At 39.4% G+C, this 22,605-nt stretch overlaps 2 protein-coding genes across 7 annotated transcripts in view; one reads left to right on the top strand and one right to left on the bottom strand.

The window, feature by feature from the left end:
- The window catches only part of YARS2 (tyrosyl-tRNA synthetase 2), a 32,041-nt gene that overhangs the window by 4,838 nt on the left and 4,598 nt on the right, over positions 1 to 22,605 (top strand). The window contains exons 3-5 of one of the 3 annotated variants that reach the window (XR_003610805.2): positions 9,987 to 10,142; positions 10,390 to 10,560; positions 13,215 to 13,506. Coding sequence is in view for 2 of the 3 variants with exons in the window: in XM_028113182.2 (XP_027968983.1) it covers positions 9,987 to 10,142; positions 10,390 to 10,560; positions 13,215 to 13,374 (487 nt within the window). In the remaining variant the exon portion in view is untranslated. Of the gene's footprint in view, positions 1 to 9,986; positions 10,143 to 10,389; positions 10,561 to 13,214; positions 15,520 to 22,605 lie in introns of those variants that run through there. The other 2 variants (XM_088026004.1, XM_028113182.2) reach the window with 2 other exon arrangements.
- DNM1L (dynamin 1L) overlaps positions 14,790 to 22,605 on the bottom strand; it is a 49,766-nt gene continuing 41,950 nt past the window's right edge. The window contains exons 14-20 of one of the 4 annotated variants that reach the window (XM_028113181.2): positions 20,746 to 20,802; positions 19,808 to 19,885; positions 19,462 to 19,494; positions 17,389 to 17,565; positions 17,126 to 17,235; positions 16,833 to 16,992; positions 14,790 to 16,559 (exon numbers count right to left, since the gene is read on the bottom strand). In XM_028113181.2, coding sequence (XP_027968982.1) covers positions 16,503 to 16,559; positions 16,833 to 16,992; positions 17,126 to 17,235; positions 17,389 to 17,565; positions 19,462 to 19,494; positions 19,808 to 19,885; positions 20,746 to 20,802 — 672 coding nt within the window. In that variant the 3' untranslated portion in view covers positions 14,790 to 16,502. The remainder of the gene's footprint in view (positions 16,560 to 16,832; positions 16,993 to 17,125; positions 17,236 to 17,388; positions 17,566 to 19,461; positions 19,495 to 19,807; positions 19,886 to 20,745; positions 20,803 to 22,605) is intronic. The other 3 variants (XM_028113177.2, XM_028113178.2, XM_028113179.2) reach the window with 3 other exon arrangements.

Below are 22,605 nucleotides of genomic sequence, written 5' to 3'. Positions count from 1 at the left end.
GTTGATAGTTTGCTTCATTGCACAAAAGCTTTTTAATTTGGTGTATTCCCAATAGTTTATTTTTGCTATTGTTGCTCTTGCCTGAGGAGAAGAATCCAAAAAATACTGCTAAGGTGGATGTCCAAGAGTTTCCTGCCTGTTTCCTTTTAGGAGTTTTATAGTTTCAGGTCTTACATTTTGGTCTTTAATCCATGTTGAGTTTATTTTTGTGTGTGATGTGAGAAGGTGGTCCAGTTTTATTCTTTTGCATGTAGCTGTCCCATTTTCCCAGCACCATTTATTAAAGAGACTGTCTTTTCCCTTGCATATTCTTGCTTCCTTTGTCATAGATTAATTGAACATACAGGCATAGGTTTATTTCTGGGCTCACTATTCTGTTCCATTGGTCTGTGTATATATTTTTGTGCCAGTTCCGTACTGTTTTGATTATTACTGCCTTTGTAGTTTATCTTGAAATCTGAGAGTGTGATACCTCCAGCTTTGTTATTTCTCAAGATTGCTTTGGTTGTTTCATGATTCCATACAGATTTTAGGATTGTTTGTTCCTAGTGCTGTGAAAAATGCTGTTGGTATTTTGATAGGGATTGCATTAAATCTGTACTTTGCTTTGGGCAGTATTGACATTTTAACAATATTATTCCAACCTATGAGCGTGGTATATTTTTCCATTTATTTGTGTCATCTTCACTTTCTTTTATCAGCGTTTTATAGTTTTCAGCGTACAGGTCTCCTTAAATTTATTCCTAGGTATTTTACTCTTTTTGATGCAGTTGTAAATGGGATTGTTTTCTTAATTTCCTGGTCTGCTAGTTTGTTATTAGTGTATAAAAATGGGACAGTTTTCTGTGTATTAATTTGGTATCGGCAACTTTACTGAATTTATTTATATTACTTCCAGTAGTTTTTTGGTGGAGTCTTTAGGGTTTTCTGTATATGGTATCAAGTCATTTGCAAATAGAGACAATTTTACTTCTTCCTTACCAGTTTGGGTGCCTTTTATTTCTGTCTGTTGGCTGTAGTAGGACTTCCAGTACTATGTTGAATTAAAGTGACAAGTGGGCATCACTGCCTTGTTCCTGATCTTAGAGAAAAAGCTTTGGGATTTTCACCAATGAGTATGATGTTAGTTGTAGGGTTTTCATATTTGGATTTTGGGGTATGTTCCCTGGAAACCCACTCTGTTGAGGGTTTTTATCATAAATGGATGTTGGATTTTGTCAAATACTTTTTCTACATCTATTGAGATAATCATAGTTTTTATCTTTTGTTAATGTGGTGTATCATGTTGATTGATATGCATAAATTGAACCGTCCTTGAGTCCTTGGAATAAATCCCACTTGATTGTGGGGAACGATCCTTTTAAAGTATTGTTGAATTCAGTCTGATAATATTTGTGAGGATTTTTGCATCTGTGTTCATCAAGGATGTAGCCTGCAGTACTCTTTTTTTGAAGTATCTTTGTCTGGTTTTTATTGTCAGGGTAATGCTGGCCTTATACAGCGTATTTGAAAGCATTACTTCCTCTTCAGTTTTTTAATAGTTTGGGAAGAATAGGTATTAGCTCTTTAAATGTTTGGTAGAACTCCCATGTGAAACCGTCTAGTCCTGGACTTTTTTGTTTCTTGGGAGCTTTTAATTACTGATTCAGTTTCATTCCAAGTAATTGATCTGTTCAGATTTTCTATTTCTTCCTGATTGTCTTGGAAGATTGTGTGTTTCTAAGGATTTTTCTTTCCTTCTAAGCTGTTCAATACATTGGGCATACAATAATTTTCCATAGTAGTCCTTTTTTTTTTTTTTTTTTTAAACCATTGACTATATTCTCTATGTTGTACCTTTCATCCCATGATTATTCATTCCTTAACTGGAAGTCTGTATCTCCTACTCCCAATCATCCATTTTTCCCATCCCCCACCACCCCTCCCCTCAGGCAACCATTAGTTTTTCCTCTGTATTTGTGGGTCTCTTTCTACTTTTTTTGTTTTTTGTTTTGTTTTTCAGATTCCACATATAAGTGAAATCATGGAATTTGTCTTTCTTTGCCTGAATTATTTCACTTAACATAGTACCTTCTAGATCCATCGGAGTTGTCAAAAATGGCAAGATAGCATTCTTTTTTTATTGCTGAGTAATTCTCCACTGCATATATACTACTTCTTTATCCATTCATCTATTAATGGACCCTTGGGTTGCTTCCATATCTTAGCTATTGTAAACAATGCTGCAGTGAACATAGGGATGCATATCTTCTTGAATTAGTGCTTTCATTTACTTTTAGCAAATTACCCCTTAGTGGAATTACTGGATCCTGTGGTATATCTATTTTTAATTTTTTAAGATCCTCCATACAGTTTTCTACAGTGGCTGCATCAACTTACATTCCCATCAGCCGTGCACAAGGGTTCCTTCTCTATATTCTCACCAATGTGTAATTTTAACTTCTTGATACTAGCCATTGTGACAGATGTCAAGCGGTATCTCACTGTGGTCTTGATTTCCATTTCTCTGATGGTTAGTGATGTTGAGCATCTTGTTATGTATTGACTATCTGGGTGTCTTCTTTGGAAAAATGTCTATTCAGGTCCTCTGCCCATTTTTAATTGGATTCTTATTGGTGTTGACTTCTATGAGTTCTTTATATATCTTAGATATTAATCCTTTGTTGGATATATCATTTGCAAATATCTTCTCCCACTCAGTAGGTCTCCTTTTTCTTTTGTTGATGGTTTCTTTTGCTGTGTGAAAGCTTTTTATTTTGGTGTAGTCCCAATAGTTTATTTTTATTTTATGGTTTCAAGTGTCAATATTTAGGTCTTTAATCCATTTTGAGGTTATTTTTATGTATGGTGTAAGAAAGTGGTCCAGTTTCATGCTTTTGCATGTAGCTGTCCAGTTTTCCCAGCACTATTTGTTGAAGGGACTCTTTCCCACTGTATTTTCTTGCCTCTTTTGTCACAGATTAATTGACCATATAAGTATAGGTTTATATCTGTTCTGTCTATTCTGTTTTGCTGATCTATGGGTGTATTTTTGTGCCAGTACCATTCTGTTTAATTACTGTGGCTTTGTAGTATATCTTGAAATGTGGAAGTGTGAGTGTGATTCCTCCAGCTTTGTTATTCTTTTTCACTGATTACTGTAGCTATTCTGGGTCTTTTGTGGTTCCATACAAATTTTAGTATTATTTGTTCTAGTTGTGTAAAAAAATGTTGTTAGTATTTTGATAGGGATTGCATTGAATCTGTAGTTTGCTTTGGGTAGTATGGACATTTTAACGTTATTCTTCCAATTCATGAGCATGGTATGTCTTTCCACTTGTTTGTGTCATCTTCAGTTTCTTTCATCACTGTTTTATAGTTTTCAGAGTACAGATCTTCTACTTCCTTGGTTAAGCATGGTAGTCTTTTTTTTTTTTTTTTAAAGATTTTATCTTTTTAAGTAATCTCTACACCCAACATGGGGCTCAAGCCCACAGCCCTGAGATCAAGAGCTGCACGCTCTACCAACTGAACCAGCCAGGCGCCCCTAAGCATGGTAGTCTTTTATAATCCTTTTTATTTTTGTGGTGTCAGTCGTACCTTCTCTATTTCTCATTTTATGTATTTGAGTCCTCTCTTTTTCTTGATGAATATGGTGAAAGGTTTATTTTCTTTTCGAAGAACCAACTCATAGTTTTATTTATCTCTTTTTGTTTGTTTCTGTTTTTATTTGATCTGATCTTTATTATTTCTTTGCTTCTGCTAGCTTTGGGCTTTGTTCTGTTTCTGATTCCTTTAGTTGTAAGGTTAGATTGTTTATTTTAGGTTTTTCTTGTTTCTTGAGGCAGACCTTCATTACTATAAACTTCCCTCTTAGAACTCCTTTTTCTGTGTCCCAAAGATTTTGGAACATCGTGTTTCCATTTTCGTTTGTCTCAAGATAGTTTTTAATTTACTGTCTGATTTCTTTGTTGACCCATTAGTTGTTTAATAACATGTTTCACCTTCACATGTCTGTGTTTTTTCATTTTTTTTCTTGTAACTGGTTTCTAGTCTCATACCAGAAAGAGGTTTGATATGATTTCAGTTTTCATAAATTAAATGAGACTTGTTTTGTGGCTTAACATGCAATCTGTTGTGGAAAATGTTCCGTGTGCACTTAAAAAGAATGTGTATTCTGTGTTTGGGGATGGAATGTTCAGTAGATATCTGTTAAGTCCATCTAGTCTAATATGTTGTTCAGAGCCACTGTTTCCTTGATTTTTTTTTCTGCCCAGATGACCTATCTGTTGCTGTAAGTGGGATGTTAAAGTCCCCTTCTATTGTATTATCATTAATTTTTTTTTTAAAGATTTTATTTATTTATTTGAGAGAGAGAGAGCACACCCTAGTAGGGGGAGGGCCAGAGAGAGAGGGAGAAATAGACTCCCTGCTGAGCAGGGAGCCCAACATGGGGCTCAATCCTGGAACTCCAGGATCATGACCTGAGCTGAAGGCAGACACTTAACTGACTGAGCCACCTGGGTGCCCCTTGATTTCTCCCATTACGTCTGTTAATATTTGCTTTATGTACTTAGGTGCTTCCATATTGGGTACATAGGTATTTATGATATATCTTCATTGGATTAATCATTTTATCATCTTCTTTGTTTCTTGTTACAGTCTTTGTTTTAAAGTATTTTGTTTGATGTAAGTATTGCTACCTCACCTTTTTTGTTTTTTTCCATTTTCATGGAATACCTTTTTCCATCTGTTCACTTTCAGTTTGTGTCTTAAGGTTTGAAGGAGCCTCTTGTAGGCAGCATATAGGTGGGTCTTGGGGTTTTTTATCCATTCAGTCAGCCTATGTTTTTTGATAGGAGCATTTAGTCCATTTACATTTAAAGATTTATTCATTTGAGAAATAGCAAGCACGTAAGCTGGGGGAGGGGCAGACGGAGAGAGCAAATCCTCAAGCAGACTCCCCACTGAACGTGGAACCTGATGCAGGGCTTAATCTCAGGACCCTGAGATCATAACCTGAGCTGAAGTCAAGAGCCAGTCACTTAACTGACTGAGCCACCCAGGCGCCCCTAGTCCACTTACGTTTAAAGTAATCATTGATAGTTAGGTATATCTTGCTATTTTGTTAATTGTTTTTAGACTTCTTCTCTGTCCATTTTTTCCTCTCTTCCCTTGTGATTTGATAACTTTCTTGAGTGTTATGCTTGGATTCTTTTTATTTTTTTTGTGTATCTATTACACATTTTTGGTTTGTGGTTACCCTGAGGTTCATATGTAACACCTTATGCATATAGCAGTCTATTTTAAAGTTAATGGTCACTTAAGTTTCGACACATTCAAAAAGCACATTTGCTATGTTTTTATTCCCCCCTCCATGTTTTATGTATTTGATGTCATATTTTACATCTTTTTAAATCTTTTGTATTGCTTAACTAATTAGTGTAGATAGAAGTGATTTTCCTGCTGTTGTCTTTTTAACCTTCATACTGGCTTTGATTGATCCTGGTACCTTTACTGTTTGTTCACTTTCACCACTGAAATTCTTTCTTTCATAATTTTCTTTTTTTTTTTTTTAAGATTTTTATTTACTTATTGAGAGAGAGAATGGTAGAGAGCATGAGAGGGAAGAAGGTCAGAGGGAGAGGCAGACTCCCTGCTGAGCAGGGAGCCCGATGTGGGACTTGATCCCGGGACTCCAGGATCATGACCTGAGCCGAAAGCAGCCGCTCAACCAACTGAGCCACCCAGGCACCCTCTTTCATAATTTTCTAAGTCCTAGTTATGGCCTCTTGTTTCTCGCTTGGAAAAGTCCCTTGAACATTTCTTGTAAGGCCAGTTTAGTGGTGATGGACACCTTTAACTTTTGTTTGTCTGGGGACCTCTTTATCTCTCCTTCAGTTCTGCATGGCAGCCTTGCTGGGGAGAGTATTGGTTGTAGTTTTTTCCTTTCATCATTCTGAATACACTGTACTGCTCCCTCTGACCTGCTGAAAAATCAGCTGGTAGCCTCAGGGGAGTGACTTCATCCATCACTGTTTGCTTTTCTCTCCCCACTTTTAATTTTTGCCATTTTAATTATCACATGTCTTGGTGTGGACCTCTTGGGTTCTTCTTATTTGGGGCTCTCTGTGCTTCCTGGACCTGGATGTCTGTTTCCTTCCCCAGGTTAGGGAAGTTTTCAGCTATCATTTCTCCAGTTAAGTTTTCTGCCCCTTACTCTCTGTTTTCCTTTTGGGACCCTTGTAATGTGAATACTAGTATGCTTGTTGTCTCAGAAGCATGTGTTCTTAATTAATTATATAATACTAGTAATTGTAGCTTAATTGGGGGAACCTTAGTATTAAGGTTTTGAAGGTAAATGGTGAGGTACCATTCGTTAGTGGCTGACTTATGTACCTACCAAATGGGGCCATTGAAAGCTGAGGCTGTGGGCTTAATGACTCCATCTCAACATCTTTAATAACAGAGTATAGGCCTTTAGTGCCCTGTTTAAATTGGTATTGGGGGGTGTTTACCATCTTGCCCACAGGAGGAAGAGTCCCGGGCATCCACTTGGTAAATCCCACCAGGAACGTCCAGAACTTGGGCTGGTTCTGTGTGACATGGCATTGTGTCAATGCATCCATGCCTGTAATAGGGAAAGGGCCAAGGAAGCTACCACTAGAAGCAGCCCTTTGAAGTAAATGGTCCCTGTAGTTAGCTACATCCAAATGGATTTGTACACCTTTGACTGTTTAACTGGCAATGCCCTGTAGGTAGAAGGGTCTCCCTTTCGAGAACTTAGAGGGATTATCTGGAATAACAGTGATTGGGCCCTGGTGTCTAACAGGGCCAAGAGGCCTGTGCATTTTTATTGTCCCAGTGGACTATCAGAGTGGCATAGGGGCCACTGCTTGCGGGAGGTGGGTTGAGTCCTGGGGAGCTACCCATTGCCTAGGGTAGAGGCTTAACCCTGGAGGTTAGGAGGGCAGAGGTAGTTGGGGGGACTGGGTTGGCGTGAGGTGCTAGAGGGCAGCTGTGTGGCAAGAAGATGGATGGCAGAAGGCGGTTGTGTCTGTCTTAGGGTCTAGAGTTTAGAGACTGGCTGTCCATATACTAAGTGACCAGGAACACTGAGATGTTGTAACTGCCGGGAGAGGTTAACCTGCGTATTTCCATAAGGGGTAAAATTAAGTTGGGGGTTTACTAGGGAGGGGGCGGGGAGGTTTGCTCAAGGGGAAACCTCCTCTGGGGCAGTGGGTGTGGAAGGGCATAGGTCTGAAGTATCTGGGTGCCTGGATAGTAATCTCCTCTACGTCCAGCAACCGTGTCAGGGCCTCCCAGTGCCTTTTAAATGGTTCCAGCAGTCCCATTAAAATGTAGTAGGGCTGCCCTGTAATTAGGGGGAGCGCCTTATGAAAAGAAGTCTCTGGACTCCGGGTCACGTGGGGCCTCTTCAGGTTTAGAAACGAAGAGGGGAAGAGGGGGTCACCTGGGTCACTATGGTCCGGTCTCTTGGGGCTCGCCACAAGTAGTAGAGGCCCAGGTGAGTGCCCCCAGGCATTCCCAACAGCCGGCGTCCCTATGGGTAGGCTGAGCCCGGACCGGCTGGCAGACGGTGTAGTCAGCAGGGCTGCGTGGTAGCACTTGCGGGTAACTGCGGGGACTGCCTTATCTTCCACCGTCTTACGGTAACTGGCTAACCGGACAGGTCACGGCACTTGGGAACCCAGCACCACTTGCTGGATGCCGTCCCACTGGGCTCGGTTTTGCGTGTCGCTTCCGCTCTGTGTTACTGTGGTCTCTCTCCTGAAGTGTCACTGCTGCCGTAGTAATTCAGTCTCTTCAGAGCTGTGTGAGCAAGACCATAGGGACTCAGGAGATGATTAGGCCACTAATTATAAAGGCCTTTAGTGACTAAGGTAAATGAGGGTCCTCCAGGCCTTGGCGCCCAGGAGAGCTAATGAAGGCAGACTGGATCCCAAGACTGTTCTCACCGCCCCAGGGGAGGCTTTGGGCTAATTACTGAGGATAGGATATTCCAGTCGGTGAGGAGGAAGGAGAACTCCCCTAGTGACCACTGAGTGGTGGCTCCTAGTGGGACTGGGTCCCCTACAGGCATTTCCCTCACCGGAGTCCGTTTTGCAGCTGGACTGGCCTTCGTGGTTCTTACGATTGCAGGAAGCACCTTGGCAACCACCATCAGGGAACTTCGAAAAACAGGATCTTACTCCCTACAAGTTCTGGAGGGTGTGGGGCACTCTGAGGTCTCGGTTAGGGGGAGAGGCAGAGAGCGTGGTCCTGGGGCTCTGCCTGTATTGGGATGAAGAGGGAAGTGCCTGGGGCTTTGTGCGATCCTTCTTTATTGACAAATTTAAAACATAAGAGCGGAAATTAGGAAGTGGGAAAGGAGAAACGGATCGCTCAAGTGGTCAGTTATCTGAGTTACCCAGGGCTTTCTAAGAGGGGAACTTCCTGTGCGGCGGGGGCCTGCTGCTCTGCCTGGTTGATGCGCCGCTAGCTGGGGCATTCATGTCGTGAAGGGCTTGGAAGTGGATGCCTTGGCAGTCAGAAGCTTAATGTCAGGCACAGATGCTACACTTACAGAAGCACTTTGGAAAAGTATGTGTCTGTGTTTACTAAACCTGAATATGCACATAAACCTACGACCCAGCAGTTCCTCTCCTGGGTACGTCCCCAGAAGAAAGGAGCGCTCATAGGCCCCAAGAGAAATACGTGGGAATAGTCCCAGCAGCGTTATCAGCAGCTGTCCAAGAGTAGAATAGGCGCGGTAGACGAAAGAGCTACCTTACGGGAAACAGTCCCAGCACACAGTGCTGCCCAGAACAGCAGTACGTACAGCCGCGAGAATGAGGCTCCCGCCCAACAGAACGGTATGCCAGAGGGGCCAGGCACGAAGGTGCACACGCTGTGTGCGTCCCTTTATTTATAAAGCCTGGAAACCGACAAGACGAAGCGATGCTGTTTACCAGAGGATACCAGAACAGTAGAAGTATAAAAAAAAAAAACAAGGAAGAGATTACCTTGAAAGGCAGAAGAGTGGGTCGTTTGGAGGGGGAAGTGGATGTGATACATCTGGGCTTTCTTGAGTAGAAGCAACGACGTATTTCTAGACGGGGGATGGTTACGTAGATGTTTGCTTTCTGATTCATTAAACTCAATGTTTGTGATGTGGTTTTCACCAAGAAAAGATTTTTTTAGAGGCTATGTATAAAATGTCAATTTTCAAGTTACACGTATTTTTTATTTGTAAAACAAAAGTATTAAAACATGCTTAGGAAGGATATGTATTGGGGCGCCTGGTGGGTCGCTCAGTCATTAAGCGTCTTCCTTCGGCTCAGGTCATGATCCCAGGGTCCTGGGATCGAGCCCCGCATCGGGCTCCCTGCTCGGCGGGAGGCCTGCTTCTCCCTCTCCCACTCCCCCTGCTTGTGTTCGCTCTCTCGCTGTGTCTCTCTATCTCTGTCAAATAAAATCTTTTTAAAAAGAAAGGATATGTACAAATTTAGATTAGCTTATCTCTGGGCATGGAGGGGAATATGATGGTGCTGGCATCTAGAGCTATATTATTTTACACCTGTTCAAAAGGAAGGATCTGAAGCAAAGATGGCAAAATAGTAACATCTTCAGTCTGGGTGATATGTGCATGGGTGTCTTGTTTGGGGTACATTTCTGCATGTTTATTTTTCATAAAATTTAGGGGCACCTGGGTAGCTCAGTTGGTTAGGCGGCCGACGCTTGGTTTTGGCACAGGTCATGATTTCAGGGCCATGAGATCGAGCCTCACATCGGGCTCTGTTTTCAGCAGGGAGTCTGCTTGGGATTCTCGCTCTCACTCTCCCCCCCTACTCGTGCTCATGCACATGCTCGCTCTCTCTAAAATAAACAAATCTTTTAAAAAATATCAATTTAAAAGTAGACAAGATGTTTTTTAAAGGGAAAGGGAGTTGGAGACAGAAATTAGGTGTGTTATACATACCAGCACTGTTTTTTTTGTTCCACAGGTACCTGAAGCTCTTCACTTTTCTGCCCCTTCCAGAGATTGACCACATCATGCAGCTGCATGACAAAGAGCCAGAAAAGCGGGGTCCTCAGAAACGACTTGCTGCAGAAGTTACGAAGCTTGTTCATGGACAAGAAGGACTGAATTCTGCTAAAAGGTGGCCTTTAGGAATAACTAACACTGGATAAAGTTATGTAGTTAGTAGGCTTGAGAAAATTCCTTAGGGTTATCTTGTCATTTACCACTACCAAGGATTGTCAGTGTTTGACTTAAGTGCTTTAGCCTCTGTTGTAAAGAAGGATCATCTTGAGTTAAGGATGAATTATACAAGATAAACGTTGCTGTTTGAAAACTGGCTGTTAGAGCAGAGGCCCTCACATGATGTGGTTTTGATGTGTTTCCAGGTGTACGCAAGCCCTTTATCATAGCAGTACGGATGCACTGGAGGTCATGTCTGATCAAGAGTTGAAAGAGTTGTTTAAGGAAGCTTCATTTTCTGAATTAGTTCTTGACCCAGGAACAAGTGTCCTAGATACATGCCGCAAAGCAAATGCCATTCCAGATGGTCCCCGAGGGTAAGATGATTTAACTTTTATTCACAGGTAATTCAACATTAAGTGTTAGAGTTCACAGCATGTTTCCAGAGGGTGTTTTCCTGATAGTGCCATAATGGTGTCTCATTTCTGGGAGAAGTTAGGTTAGTCCAAGAATAAAGTGAAAATGGAGTACTTATCGTTGAAAATACTCTAAATTTTCTATAAAATCTGGTACTACTGTTGTCTCTCATTAAGTCTAACTCCGTTTTTCCTCCAGCGCTGGAAAGGCCTATATTGAAGGGACCACTATGGTCAGCAGGTGCACTGGGATTAGTCAGCTCAGGGATGGTCACAATTTGAGATCAAAAGCGAACAGATTCACATGACCCCTCTCATATTTAGTCTGTATGGTCTTTGAGGGAGTAGAGGGGTTGCCCAACCTATTTAAAATATTTGTTGAGGGACACCTAGGTGGTTCTCAGTTGGGCATCTGTCTTCGGCTCAGGTCATGATCCCAGGGTCCTGGGATCGAGTCCCGCATTGGGCTCCTTGCTCAGCGGGAAGCCTGCTTCTCCCTCTCCTGCTCCCCCTGCTTGTGCACATGCTCTCTCTCTCTGACAAATAAAATTTTAAAAAACATTAAAAAAAATATTAGTTGAATTTCCGAAAATGAAGTAAGCATATGATGTTACTTCTTAAAACTAGTATTATAAATTACATACTGTTCCTTTTGAGAATTCTATTTTTTTATTCAAGATGTAGGTAGGATATTTTTTCCTCAGTTACGTGGTATTATGAGGGAATAAAATGTTCCACAAAAAAGTAATCCGGCATATACTTGATGCTTATGCATTTATAACTGAAACAGTGTGATGTAGAAGGAAAAGCATTAGTTAGCCGGAAGACCCTGGGTGCCTCCTCTCCTGGAGTGTGAGCATAAGTTAAATGCTTATCAGCCCATATTCATGATTATAAATGACATTTGTTATAGTTGCTGTTTTCTTTCCATTGTTTTGGGTTATTTGCCTTTATCCTAAAAAGCCCTAGATTATTCTATATGGAGAAAATACCCATTGTCTATGTATCACTTGCCATTCTACCTTATTGATTCTCTACTATGCTCATTATTTAATGTACACTGAATTGAGGGTGGTACCATATACCTCCCCAGAATGACTCACTGGTTCTAAGAATTTTCCTTTCTGTGGAAGCATTTTTTATTTTCTTCTGAACTTTTCTAGTGGTCTATTTACTGATACTGGAAATTTTACCACGACTTAAGATGACACCATATCTGATTTAGACAGAGTTCTTAATACTGACATTTTTAAGACTGTATAAGCTAAATAAGATTGGCTTGTGCATTTAAACAAAATGTAGAACATGATCTGGAAACTATAGCAAATAGCCCAAAATAACACTTCCTAAGAGAAAGAAATCTGTCCTTAAATAGAAAACTGTTGAGTTTTATAAACTCATGTGTAGTAGCGGTTTGTCATTTGGTAACATTCAGGTAGGAGAAAATGAACATTTGCCTTACACAAGGGCTTCCAAAGCCTTTCATGCTCTAGACCTTTTCTCTCAGTTTGCTTCTTTCTAGCTACTCCCCATGTTTCCCCACCCTGTTTGTGGAAGTAATTGCTACTCACCCTCCCAGTTGCCATGTCCCTTCTTTCAGGAAAATTTCCGACCCCCCACCCACCCAGTGTGCACCCAGAGCGATCTTTCCTAGCGGTGATAGCATTTAGTCCCTGTGTAATTATCTGTCTGGCTCTCTCCACTAGTTTGCAGTACTATTTATATTTAGTGCATAGTAAATGTTCTATAAATGTTGAATGAATTGGGGAATAAATAAATGAGTAAAACCTATTTACATATGCCATCAAAAAATTGTTACTAAACTGGAATTAGATAAGCTACTGATTTTCCATCTCTGAAATCAGCCAGCTTCACCTAAGTCTTAAAATTGTAACAATTTGCTATTATTTGCATAGCTTCAGAATATAATTTCCAAGGATTTTCCAGTTTCATAAGCAAGTTTCCTAAAGATTTCTGTAATAGGACTACATAGTCATGACTTCTATCTCATGGGCGCTCATGAAAAGCAGCATTGTCCTCTTTTCTTTTTGGAGGCTTCTTTTCTTTCATTGGGGAATCACTCTCCAGAAGGTGATATTGCTATTTTTTTTTTAAGATCTGTGAGACTTTTTTTTTTCCCAGTGTTTTTTTTTCAATTTTTATTATGTTAATCACCATACATTACACCCTGTGCTCCCATTCTTTTTTTTTTTTTTTTTTTTTTTGACAGAGAACACAAGCAGGGGGAGTGCAAGAGGGAAAAGCAGGCCCCCACTGAGCAGGGAGCCCTATGCAGGGCTTGATCCCAGGACCCTGGGGTCATGACCTGAGCCGAAGGCAGACGCTTAACGACTGAGCCACCCACGCGCCCCTCCGCTATTCATTTTTAAACCACTACCAATAAATAGTTGTATGTAAAGCTGTGAAGTATCCCAGCTTTTTCTCCACTAAACAAGAAACTTAGGCCTTAAATCTCCTTTTAGAAGAGCACTTGAGGGAGGCAGAATCTAGTATAGTGAACATGAAGGTAACAATTCATTGCTAAGTGGTTTTAGTTGGAGAGCTTCTGAAATGTAAGTGAAATGATGATTCTAATTAAACATTTCTGTTTTTAGGTATCAGATGATAACAGAAGGTGGAGTCAGTATAAATCACAGACAAGTAACAAATCCTGAGAGTGTTTTGGTTGTTGGACAACACATTCTTAAAAATGGACTTTCATTACTTAAAATAGGAAAAAGGAATTTCTACATTATAAAGTGGCTGCAGCTATGATGAAAAATCCTCCAGGTGGTTCAGACTTACCCATCTCCTTCTCAAGATGTACCAAAGGTTGGCTCCAGAACTTATACTTTTGCTCATGCACGTCAAACCACAGAGAATGGAGTACACTCTAGGCCTCAGAGCGTGAGTAATTTTATTTCCACAGGGTGGTTAAGACAAGGGGCTTATTACGCAATGAGGTATTTTATCTCCTGAGCCACAGGTATAAGGACTACCACAGAAAACCGTGATTGCCAGGGATAATCTCTTTTAAAAAATTCTGTTTCATGAAAGAACGATCTTATCCTTCTTGCTCCCTTTTTAGAGATGAGGAAAAACAGTGAAGAGTAAGGACTCGTGGATACTTTTTTTTTTAAAGATTTTATTTATTTATTTGACAGCGAGAGAGGGAACACAAGCAGGGGGAGGAGGAGAGGGGAAGCAGGCTTCCCACCGAGCAGGGAGCCCAACGTGGGGCTCGATCCCAGGACCCTGAGATCATGACCTGAGCTGAAGGCAGACGCTTAACAACTGAGCCACCCAGGTGCCCTCGTGGATATAGATACTTTTGTATCGGGGGTTTATCTCCCTGATCTCACTCAAGAATAACAGCAGCGCCTCTAGTGTCCACATTAGAAATGTGAAAAATAGTATTGGAAACTTCTAAATTTCTGAATTTTTTGTTGTTTATAAATCAAATATAGTTCTCCTTAAGAAGTATTACATACACTAAGCCAAGGTTTGGCAGTAGAAATTCTAGTAGAAAGTTTCCTTTCAAAGAACAAAAATCCGTACTTTTCAGAAAGTTTCTAATTCAGTTTTCTAGGTCCTTGCCTGTGTTTCAGTATAATTAAATTTACTCACAGCCTTGTTTTGCCGGATTGCTTCGGTAGCAGTATTTTATAAATTTGGAAACTTACATGAGTTTTAAGTTTCAGCTTCTGTCCCCAAGCAGATTGCAACCTGAGATAAACCGAAAAATAACTAGAGCTAAAAGAGGCAAATATACCAAATATCCAATCATAGGAGAATATCAAAAAGTATTCAGGTAAGGGAAGTTTTCAGGATTTAGAATCAAGACCTAATTAAGCTCTCCATATATTAGGCAAGTCAATTCTCAGAACTGTTTCCACATCTGAAAAATCAAGGTCCTTGAGGGCCAAGTGAAACACAAATACAAAATGGTTCACAATCTGATTCCTTCTAGAAAATCTTACGGGGCAGCAAAGCATGGCTTTAATGCTGAAATTCTAGCCATTTACTACCTGGATTACATGGAACAAATCACTGTCTTTGTGTGTAAAACGAGATGTGATATCTTTGAGAATTGTGAGAATAGGAAAAAATTTTGTAAAACTTTTATACACTGTATTACCTAAACCTTTCTTTGGGAGCAAAGTTAGGAAGAATTCATTTATTGACAAAACTTTAATGTCATACATACCAGCAATTTTATTTACATAGCAAGAACATACAGGTGTCCACTGTAAACGTCAGATCGTCTCAACAGACCAGAGCTTCACTCAGTTTGAGAGCCAGTAAAGGAAGGTTTTGTAACTTCCCTTACCTTTCTTGCTTTTGCTTTCCTTGCACAAGGTGTGTAGTGCCAGCAAGTATGGTACCATAGCCTATCTTTAAAGGTAACATCTTCAATTTGAAATGTTTGATAGAGTGGAGAATGGTAAGTTTTTCCCCCCTTACAAATTCAAAAGGCTGAAATGGTAGTCATCTGATGTATCTGAGGTTAAATCATGGATGGCTATACTGATGTTGAAGAATGGCAAAGTGACTTTAAAGTGTGTGCTAACGGACACTTAGGTAGTGTGCATTCTATCAAGATACAGTACTACTTTGTGAATAGTACCAATCCTAGAAGACTGTTTATGTTTGAGATCAGTTGCTGAGCCTGTTGTTTGCTAGTAAATGGGTGCCATAAGCTCAAGTTAACAGACATGTTGCCTGCCATGAGTCCTTCATATATGTCATAACTTGAGAAATGTTAACATGTTCAGTAAATTATGTATCACAGATATAGTATCTGTTAGAGATGGAGCTAGGTGCCTTAAGGATTTTGACCTGTCTCAAAATTTATAATGTAATTCATATCAAGAATCACCTGGGGAATTTTAATAAAATATGAATATGTTGTAAACCTCACCCCCAACCTCTGAATGCATTTTAGTAGTCTAAGCCTTCAGATGTGTGGCTGTGTCCAGGTATTTTTCTTTATTTATTATAGAGAGTTTCACCAGTATTTTCTAATGTATTTTGTTGGTGTGAAGTAAAAGTTACTTTTCTTTACCAATAGAGAAGATATACTTCAATGATCAGCACAGGATTTGGTTTTAAGTCCCACCTCCAAGTGAATCTTGGAGCATGGTCTAAGTGACCTAATTTAAAGGTGTATCTGAATTATTATATTTGAAAATCAAGTCTAGATGATTGTTTTTAATGCAGGAAAATGTAATTCATGCTTCCAGGTTTACAAAAGGATCAAAGATATTTTGATTTTTAACACACTAGGGCAATGTGGGCCCAGAAGTGAAAGGGCTGCGTGGCTACACATTATGCATACTGCGTCACTGTCAATGTTCCAGATCTTTCTTACTAACACATCAAAGGTTGCAGAGAAGCTCAATAAACCTATAAATCGAAGGACAGATGGAATACAGTGACTTTGAGTAACTCGTCAACTCACATCATCTTTCAAAGCCAGACCAGTTTTATACTGTGCATGCATTACAGTTGTAGGAAATGGTGTCTTGGTGCGTTCTTGAAGGACTATGGCAGCAGCTTTAAGACTACTAACTAACATTACACAGGTCATCTTATCCACAGGCAAACTGCTTGTACAACTAGAACATTAACAGCTCTTTTTAAGTTCAAATGAAACAGTCACAAGAAAGACTTGATGTATTTTATATGTACTAGGCAACTTGAGAAACAGCCATTTATTATTTGGATTAAATGTATGATTTGTTCTGCAATACAGAGTAAAATTTTCAGTTTATAGCCAGTCTCTTCACATGAACAGATTCATACCATTGCAATACACAGGAGTTCATAAATAAAATTCTACTCAAGTAGGCAGTAACTAGCAGAGTTCGAGTCAACAAAGTCTCAGTATTATATAATTCTCTTCACCAAAGATGAGTCTCTCGGATTTCAGCAATTATTTGACTGGCTCCTTGTAATGCCTACATTAAAAAAGAAAAGATTATAGATGCTTATCAAGTTATGGTATCAAAAAACCTGAATAATGTGGGGGTAATCTCTCCACTTTATATGTGGTAGCTTTATATTAACCAGTATCTTCTCTGGAATTTGAATCTAAAAATCTAAGCAAGTATCAACCAAAAAAAAAAAAGATTAGCCATCATCTGAAGACTATGTCAAGGTTGAGAATGCATTAACAATGCAGTGTTTGTATCTGTGACCCAAGTATGAAAATTCAAAGCCATTGACAGTACCTTCAGCATGTCAGCTGCTTCCTTCCTGCGCTGTGCCATGTCCTCAGATTCAGTCAGAAGATCATCCAGTAAGGATGATTTATACAGCTGTCCTACTAACTCACTCTGAAGAGTATCTTTCACATGATTAACCAAAAAATGCATTACTGCCTTTGGCACACTGCAAAACAAAACCAGCAGATGATCCATTGATTTAGAATAAAAGCCCCCAAATTTTAAAACACGTATTTTTAAAACAGATTATGGAATCATCGAGCAGTATTAAGAGTCTGATTTAGTACTCTAGTACTAACCTGTCTTGAATATTCTTTCTGACAATAAGAAAATATGATTTGATGAGTCGTTCAATGACCTCACAATCTCGCTGTTCACGGGCAGATAGTTTTCGTGCAACAGGAACAGGCTAAATGGAGTGAGGGGAAGAAAATTTTACTTTTGTGCCATTTGAAACGGCAGCCTTTAACAGCTTAAAAGTTCAGTACGTTTTTGTGACTTTTAGTCCCTTTGGTCTTTTGAAGTGTTTCTCTAGTAATGTGGTTATCTTATTAGCGCTTACCACATCCAGCAGATTCACAGCATGGCCTTTTTGTGGACTGGCTGGCATAATTGGAATGGGCTTTGATTTCTCCTCAGCTAATAACTCTTCAGCTTTTGAAGTTTTCAGCATTCCTCTCCAGTTGCCTGTTGTTGGTTCTTGAACACCGTCTCCAACCCCACCGCCTCCAGATGCAACCTGAAATAAACATGTTCCAAAACCTATTCCAACTGTATCCGATCTGACATTAACTGAACAAAGTTCATTTTCTTTGGCAGTGGTCAAGGAGAACACACATCCAGTACCATCTGGAATTTACATCTATTCAGACAGATAACAGGGTCAGAAAAAGATGGTGTGGGCCATGTGTAACGAACCCTGAGCTATCCTAAATAAGAGGTTCTGTTGTCATTACTTTGCAAGACCTCAGCCAATAGATTTATCTTTTGCTAACTTTACAAGTCTTCCTCTTTGCCAACCCTCTAAACAGTAGATTGTGGGAAAAGTATAAACTGCCCTTAAAAACAAGAGTGCTTATTAAAAGCACAAAGGAAAACAGAACTGCCATTCAGCTTAATTTTTTCAAAAGTAACCTTACACACTGTTGAACTATGATCTCTCCAAAAGTTCTATGAACTCATGTCTCAAAAACTTCAGAGTTTATCTATTTTCCAAGTTAGTTTACATTCTCAATAGTCAACAAAATACTGTAGGATAAAACTACAAACTCTGTAATAACAATACACTCACAATTCTTAGGCTGACAGTGACTTTAAACTGCCTAAAATGTGGAATGTGACATAAACCCAAGGTAAGTTTCCTCACTATGCTCTTAAGGATCTACTGAAAGAAATCTAGTAATCACCAGTACTTTTGCACCTTCTTTTCTAGGATATCTGTTAGTTGATTTGTAAAAGAAAAAATGTTTAGGATAATGGGAAAAACAGTAACTCACCAACATTTAAGAATGTTTTTAGATGCTCTTTAAAAAGATCTTACAATCTAAAATGGAGTTAAGATGGCATCCAAACTTTTAACCGAAGTGTGTTATGGCAATTGTTAAAAAAAATCAGTTTTCAAAACATAAATGCTCACAGATACAGAGAAAAATTGGGGGTCAACTGTAAGGTGATGGATGCTTAACTAGACTTTTGGGGTTGATCACTCTGTATTGTATACAGATGTCAAATTATAATATTGCACACCTGAAATGTATTCTTAAAAAGTCATTTTGGGGTATCGTTCTGAGTCAAAACCCTAGCCCAAATTTGCCTCTAATACAAATACAGGCAGTATTTTTATCCTCTAATACAAATATAGGCAGTATTTTTATACACTAATCTTAAAAGGAGTAATTATATTTTTAAATGCCTGTTAACTACACCACGAATGATAAGAAGAAAAGGAAGGTAAGCAAATTCAGGCTGATGCCACGAGTGAAATAAAACTTAAAGCAATGATTTAGATGGTTTGTAAAACCTGAGCACAGTGGGCTGAGAGAGGATAAGACGTTTGTAAACTTTTGAGGTTTAGAACCTTAAATCTGGACGATAAGTGAGGAAAGGAGCTGAAGGCAGACAAACCAGAAATAAGGATGGGTCTGAATAATTTACTGATTATCTCATTTTCCCCCAAAAAAGGTTATCAAGAATTGACAGTCTCAAACTCTCCCAGTCCCTGTTTGCTCTGAATTTCCTTCAGCTGCTGAGGCACATGCTAAGCCCCAGGTTTCGGGTGACAAGGCATACTGCATGGCCACTCAGGCAAGCAGCAAGGAGGGGCTGATCCATTAGTAACAGAAGATCTCAGAACCTTTAAAGAGGAAAGGTTCAGAAGTATTACCTTCCATCTCTGGAATCTTAATTCCCTACCACAGTATTAAAATAAAAACTAGGAGGAAAGCCTGTTGTTATTAAAAGAAATGTTAAAACTAGAACTAATGCCATCTTACAAGGATTAGTTAGGTAAGAGAAACATTAAAAAATGGAACATAGACAAGATAGATGCTACTATACAAACAGCTTCTTGAGTGGTTGTGAAGACTGTTTCAGTGAGAACCAAAGGTACATTTCCATTCTGAAGCAAGAGACTCACATTTTTAGTTTCTCTTCTGCTGTCCTGAATTAACTGTTAAAAGATATGTTAAAACATGCAGTTTAACAAGCAAAATTTAAATACCAATAGTTTGAATTTCAAAAGTGCAGGATAATTTCCTCTTTATTTTTCCGTGTGCATCTTCTATATTGCAAGCAAAAGAAAGGCATGTCAGCAGTAATTTATGAAGTATACATTGTTATATAATTTAAAATTCCTATTAGACCAAAATGATCCAACCTTAGCACAACATCCCACATTAATGTTCAGTGTACAGTGTGTTTCCAGATGGTTATGTGGCACCAACAACTAGGCATGCAGGCTTAGATTAAGAATCAGAACAGACCTTGCCATCAGCCTCAGCAGAAGCAGCAGGGGAGGGCTCCTGGGAGGCAGGTGCCAAAGCACTTGGAACTTTATAAGACTAAAGGCAAAAAATGCAGGGAAAGAAAATTTAAGGATGCCAAAAATGCATTCAGAAACATTCTGTAAGTGTAAATTTTTCTTCTCTGTATCAAAATAGTAAAGTAACATGAGAAAAGCAACCATGGGATATAAAATTGTTTATTCTTCCCTATTGTACTATTGTCATCTTTGTTACAAGCCGCCTTCAGAGGAATAACTAAGGAAAATCCAAATTCAAAAATTTCATTTTTATTTCTAGAATCTGGTAAGGTCTTTTCTGGTAAAGAATTCAAGGTAACAGATTTGTTTACATGCATTTTAATCTATGTAACCGTTAATAGAAAACTAAAACCTATTTGCCTATTATCTTCCCTCCAAAATACCTTCGTGTTATGGTAAATTCATTGGTCATTTCAACTAATTTTACAAAGTTGATAAAGTCACCATAAACTTTGTTTTAAAAGCTTGATACTTAGGGTGGCTCAGTCGGTTAAGCCTCTGACTCTCGGTTTCAGCTCAGGTCATGATCTCAGGTCTTGAGATCGAGCCCTGTGTGGGGGTCTGTGCTCAGCATGGAGTCTGCTTGAGGTTCTGTCTCTCCCTCCCTCCCCTCTCTCTAAAATCTTAAAAAAAAAAAAAAAAAGCTTGGTATTTAAAATCCATCTTAAAGCATTTTTTTCTAATGTATTCAAGATACCCTTATCTTTAAATTACTCAACCTCTTTTTGAACTTGCATACCTTTACTCAAACAATGAAATAGTTCCAATGAAATAGTAAAGAGAGAAGAAGAAAAGAATACTCCTCCTAGGACTGAGTAGTAGTAAGGCTTACCAATCCTTTGCATATTGGGAATATGATTAAAAATACTAGTTTTTTACCTTGTCTCGTGACACAGCTGAAGGTAATTCTCTTGCTAGCCTGTTTCTCCTTTGTTCCTATAAAACACAACCAAACAAAACCCAAGTGATTATCAGAGCACTGAGAAGCCTACTAAAAAATGTTCAGCTGAATCGAAAAGTGTGGAATAACTTACAGTATATCCTCTCACTGCTGGGACTCATGTCACAATTTTATTTTAAAACAAACAAGAAATCATTTAACCCAATGCTTCTCAATCTTTTTTTCTGCCCAACACACCTGAAGGATACAATACAACGTCAGTAACAGTGGCTCCCTGGACCAGGGATTCTCAGTTGAGGGGCGATGGGCTGACATCTCTGCCTTTCCCGCTGGGAGTCAATGATGTAAATTGTCCCCACGTAAACGTGTGCACAACCCTCCTGCACACCTGTGTGTGAAATTCACACAACTCCCACACACAAAACCCAAAATACCTGTGGTGGAGAGAGGTTATCCTTTAAGGACGTTCCATTTTCTTTATCCTAAACTATCTCCCAGAAATAAATGTAGTGGTGAAAAACAGTCCTTTCTGTAACCTAATGTAGTTGACTGATTGACCACCCACTCTTCAAATTGGCCAGTATTACGAGGTAACTCTGGTACAAAGCTTGAGAAACTGTGTTAAATTCAAATCAGTAGGTAGTGAAACCTACTGTATGTCAAGCACCATGAGAGGGGCAGGAATGAAAACAGAGAAAGGGGGGTGTTTCTGGCTCTCTTGCTGGCAGTGACAAAGGAAAGCATCTAGGTTAAATAAAGTCAAAATTGCTCCTAAGGAGAAGCCATTTCATGAGCACTCTCAAACCTGCAAAAAAAGATGTTAAACCAAGCTTCCACAGTGACTGTTTACGGGTAAGACTTTCTTCTGACAGATACTTGACTGATTTTCATTTTTTTCATGAGGGAATCCAGTGATTCAAAAAATATAGATGATAAAACTGGATTTTAACAATCTTCAGAATAATTAAAATGTACATTTTGAAGAGGGACACGAAGCAAAAGGCAGGAGAATGTGGAGCCCAGAAATTCTCATCCTAGTCTGTTACCAGCCAGTTATGACCTTAGCTGGCCTGGACACCAGTCCTGGCTAATTTAACTTTGTTAACTGGACAGGTTACCAACTCTTTCTAAGCCCTCAGTTTTGTAGTCTGTTAACATTATCTACCCTCAAAGGATGGTTGTAAAGATTTAATGAGAATATCCAAGTTCAGTTCTTTGCCATGAAATCATTAAAAACAGACATGCTCATTTCTTTAAAAAACAAAACTTAGCTGAAATCATAAATAACCTTGTCAGTATTACAAAAACTAACATACATCAGTTTTCCATTGAAAACTGGTTTCAGAGGCGCCTGGGTGGCTCAGTCGTTAAGCATCTGCCTTCGGCTTGGGTCATGATCCCAGGATCCTGGGATCGAGCCCCGCATCGGGCTCCCTGCTCCGCGGGAAGCCTGCTTCTCCCTCTCCCACTCCCCCTGCTTGTGTTCCTGCTCTCGCTGTCAAATAAAATCTTAAAAAAAAAAAAAACCAAACCCTTATTCTAAGACAGTATCTACACACTCATTTTTAACATAACTGTTTTCTAGTGCACTTTCCAAGTGCTTTAAAGTGCCTTAATGTGCCTTACTCATGTCCGCTTTGAAATTTTTTTTCTGACACCTGAGTCACCTCAGCTAAGCAGCTAAAAAATAGTTCCCTATACCTGTTAAAGAGAAGGTGCTTCTTTTCTCCAACAGTGCCCAGCAAAATAAGCACTAAAATAACACTGTTACCATCTGTGGGCCTCAGATTCCTCATCTGTTTAACCAAAGAACTGAAGCTGATGACCCAGGGTCCCTT

The sequence above is a fragment of the Eumetopias jubatus genome, unplaced genomic scaffold (assembly GCF_037043125.1).
Source record: "Eumetopias jubatus isolate StellerSeaLion01/CBP00866 unplaced genomic scaffold, mEumJub1_p1.0 scaffold_8, whole genome shotgun sequence".
NCBI lineage: Eukaryota > Metazoa > Chordata > Mammalia > Carnivora > Otariidae > Eumetopias > Eumetopias jubatus.
The sequence above is the reverse complement of the archived record's forward strand: the minus strand, read 5'-3'. Positions and strand labels throughout refer to the sequence as shown.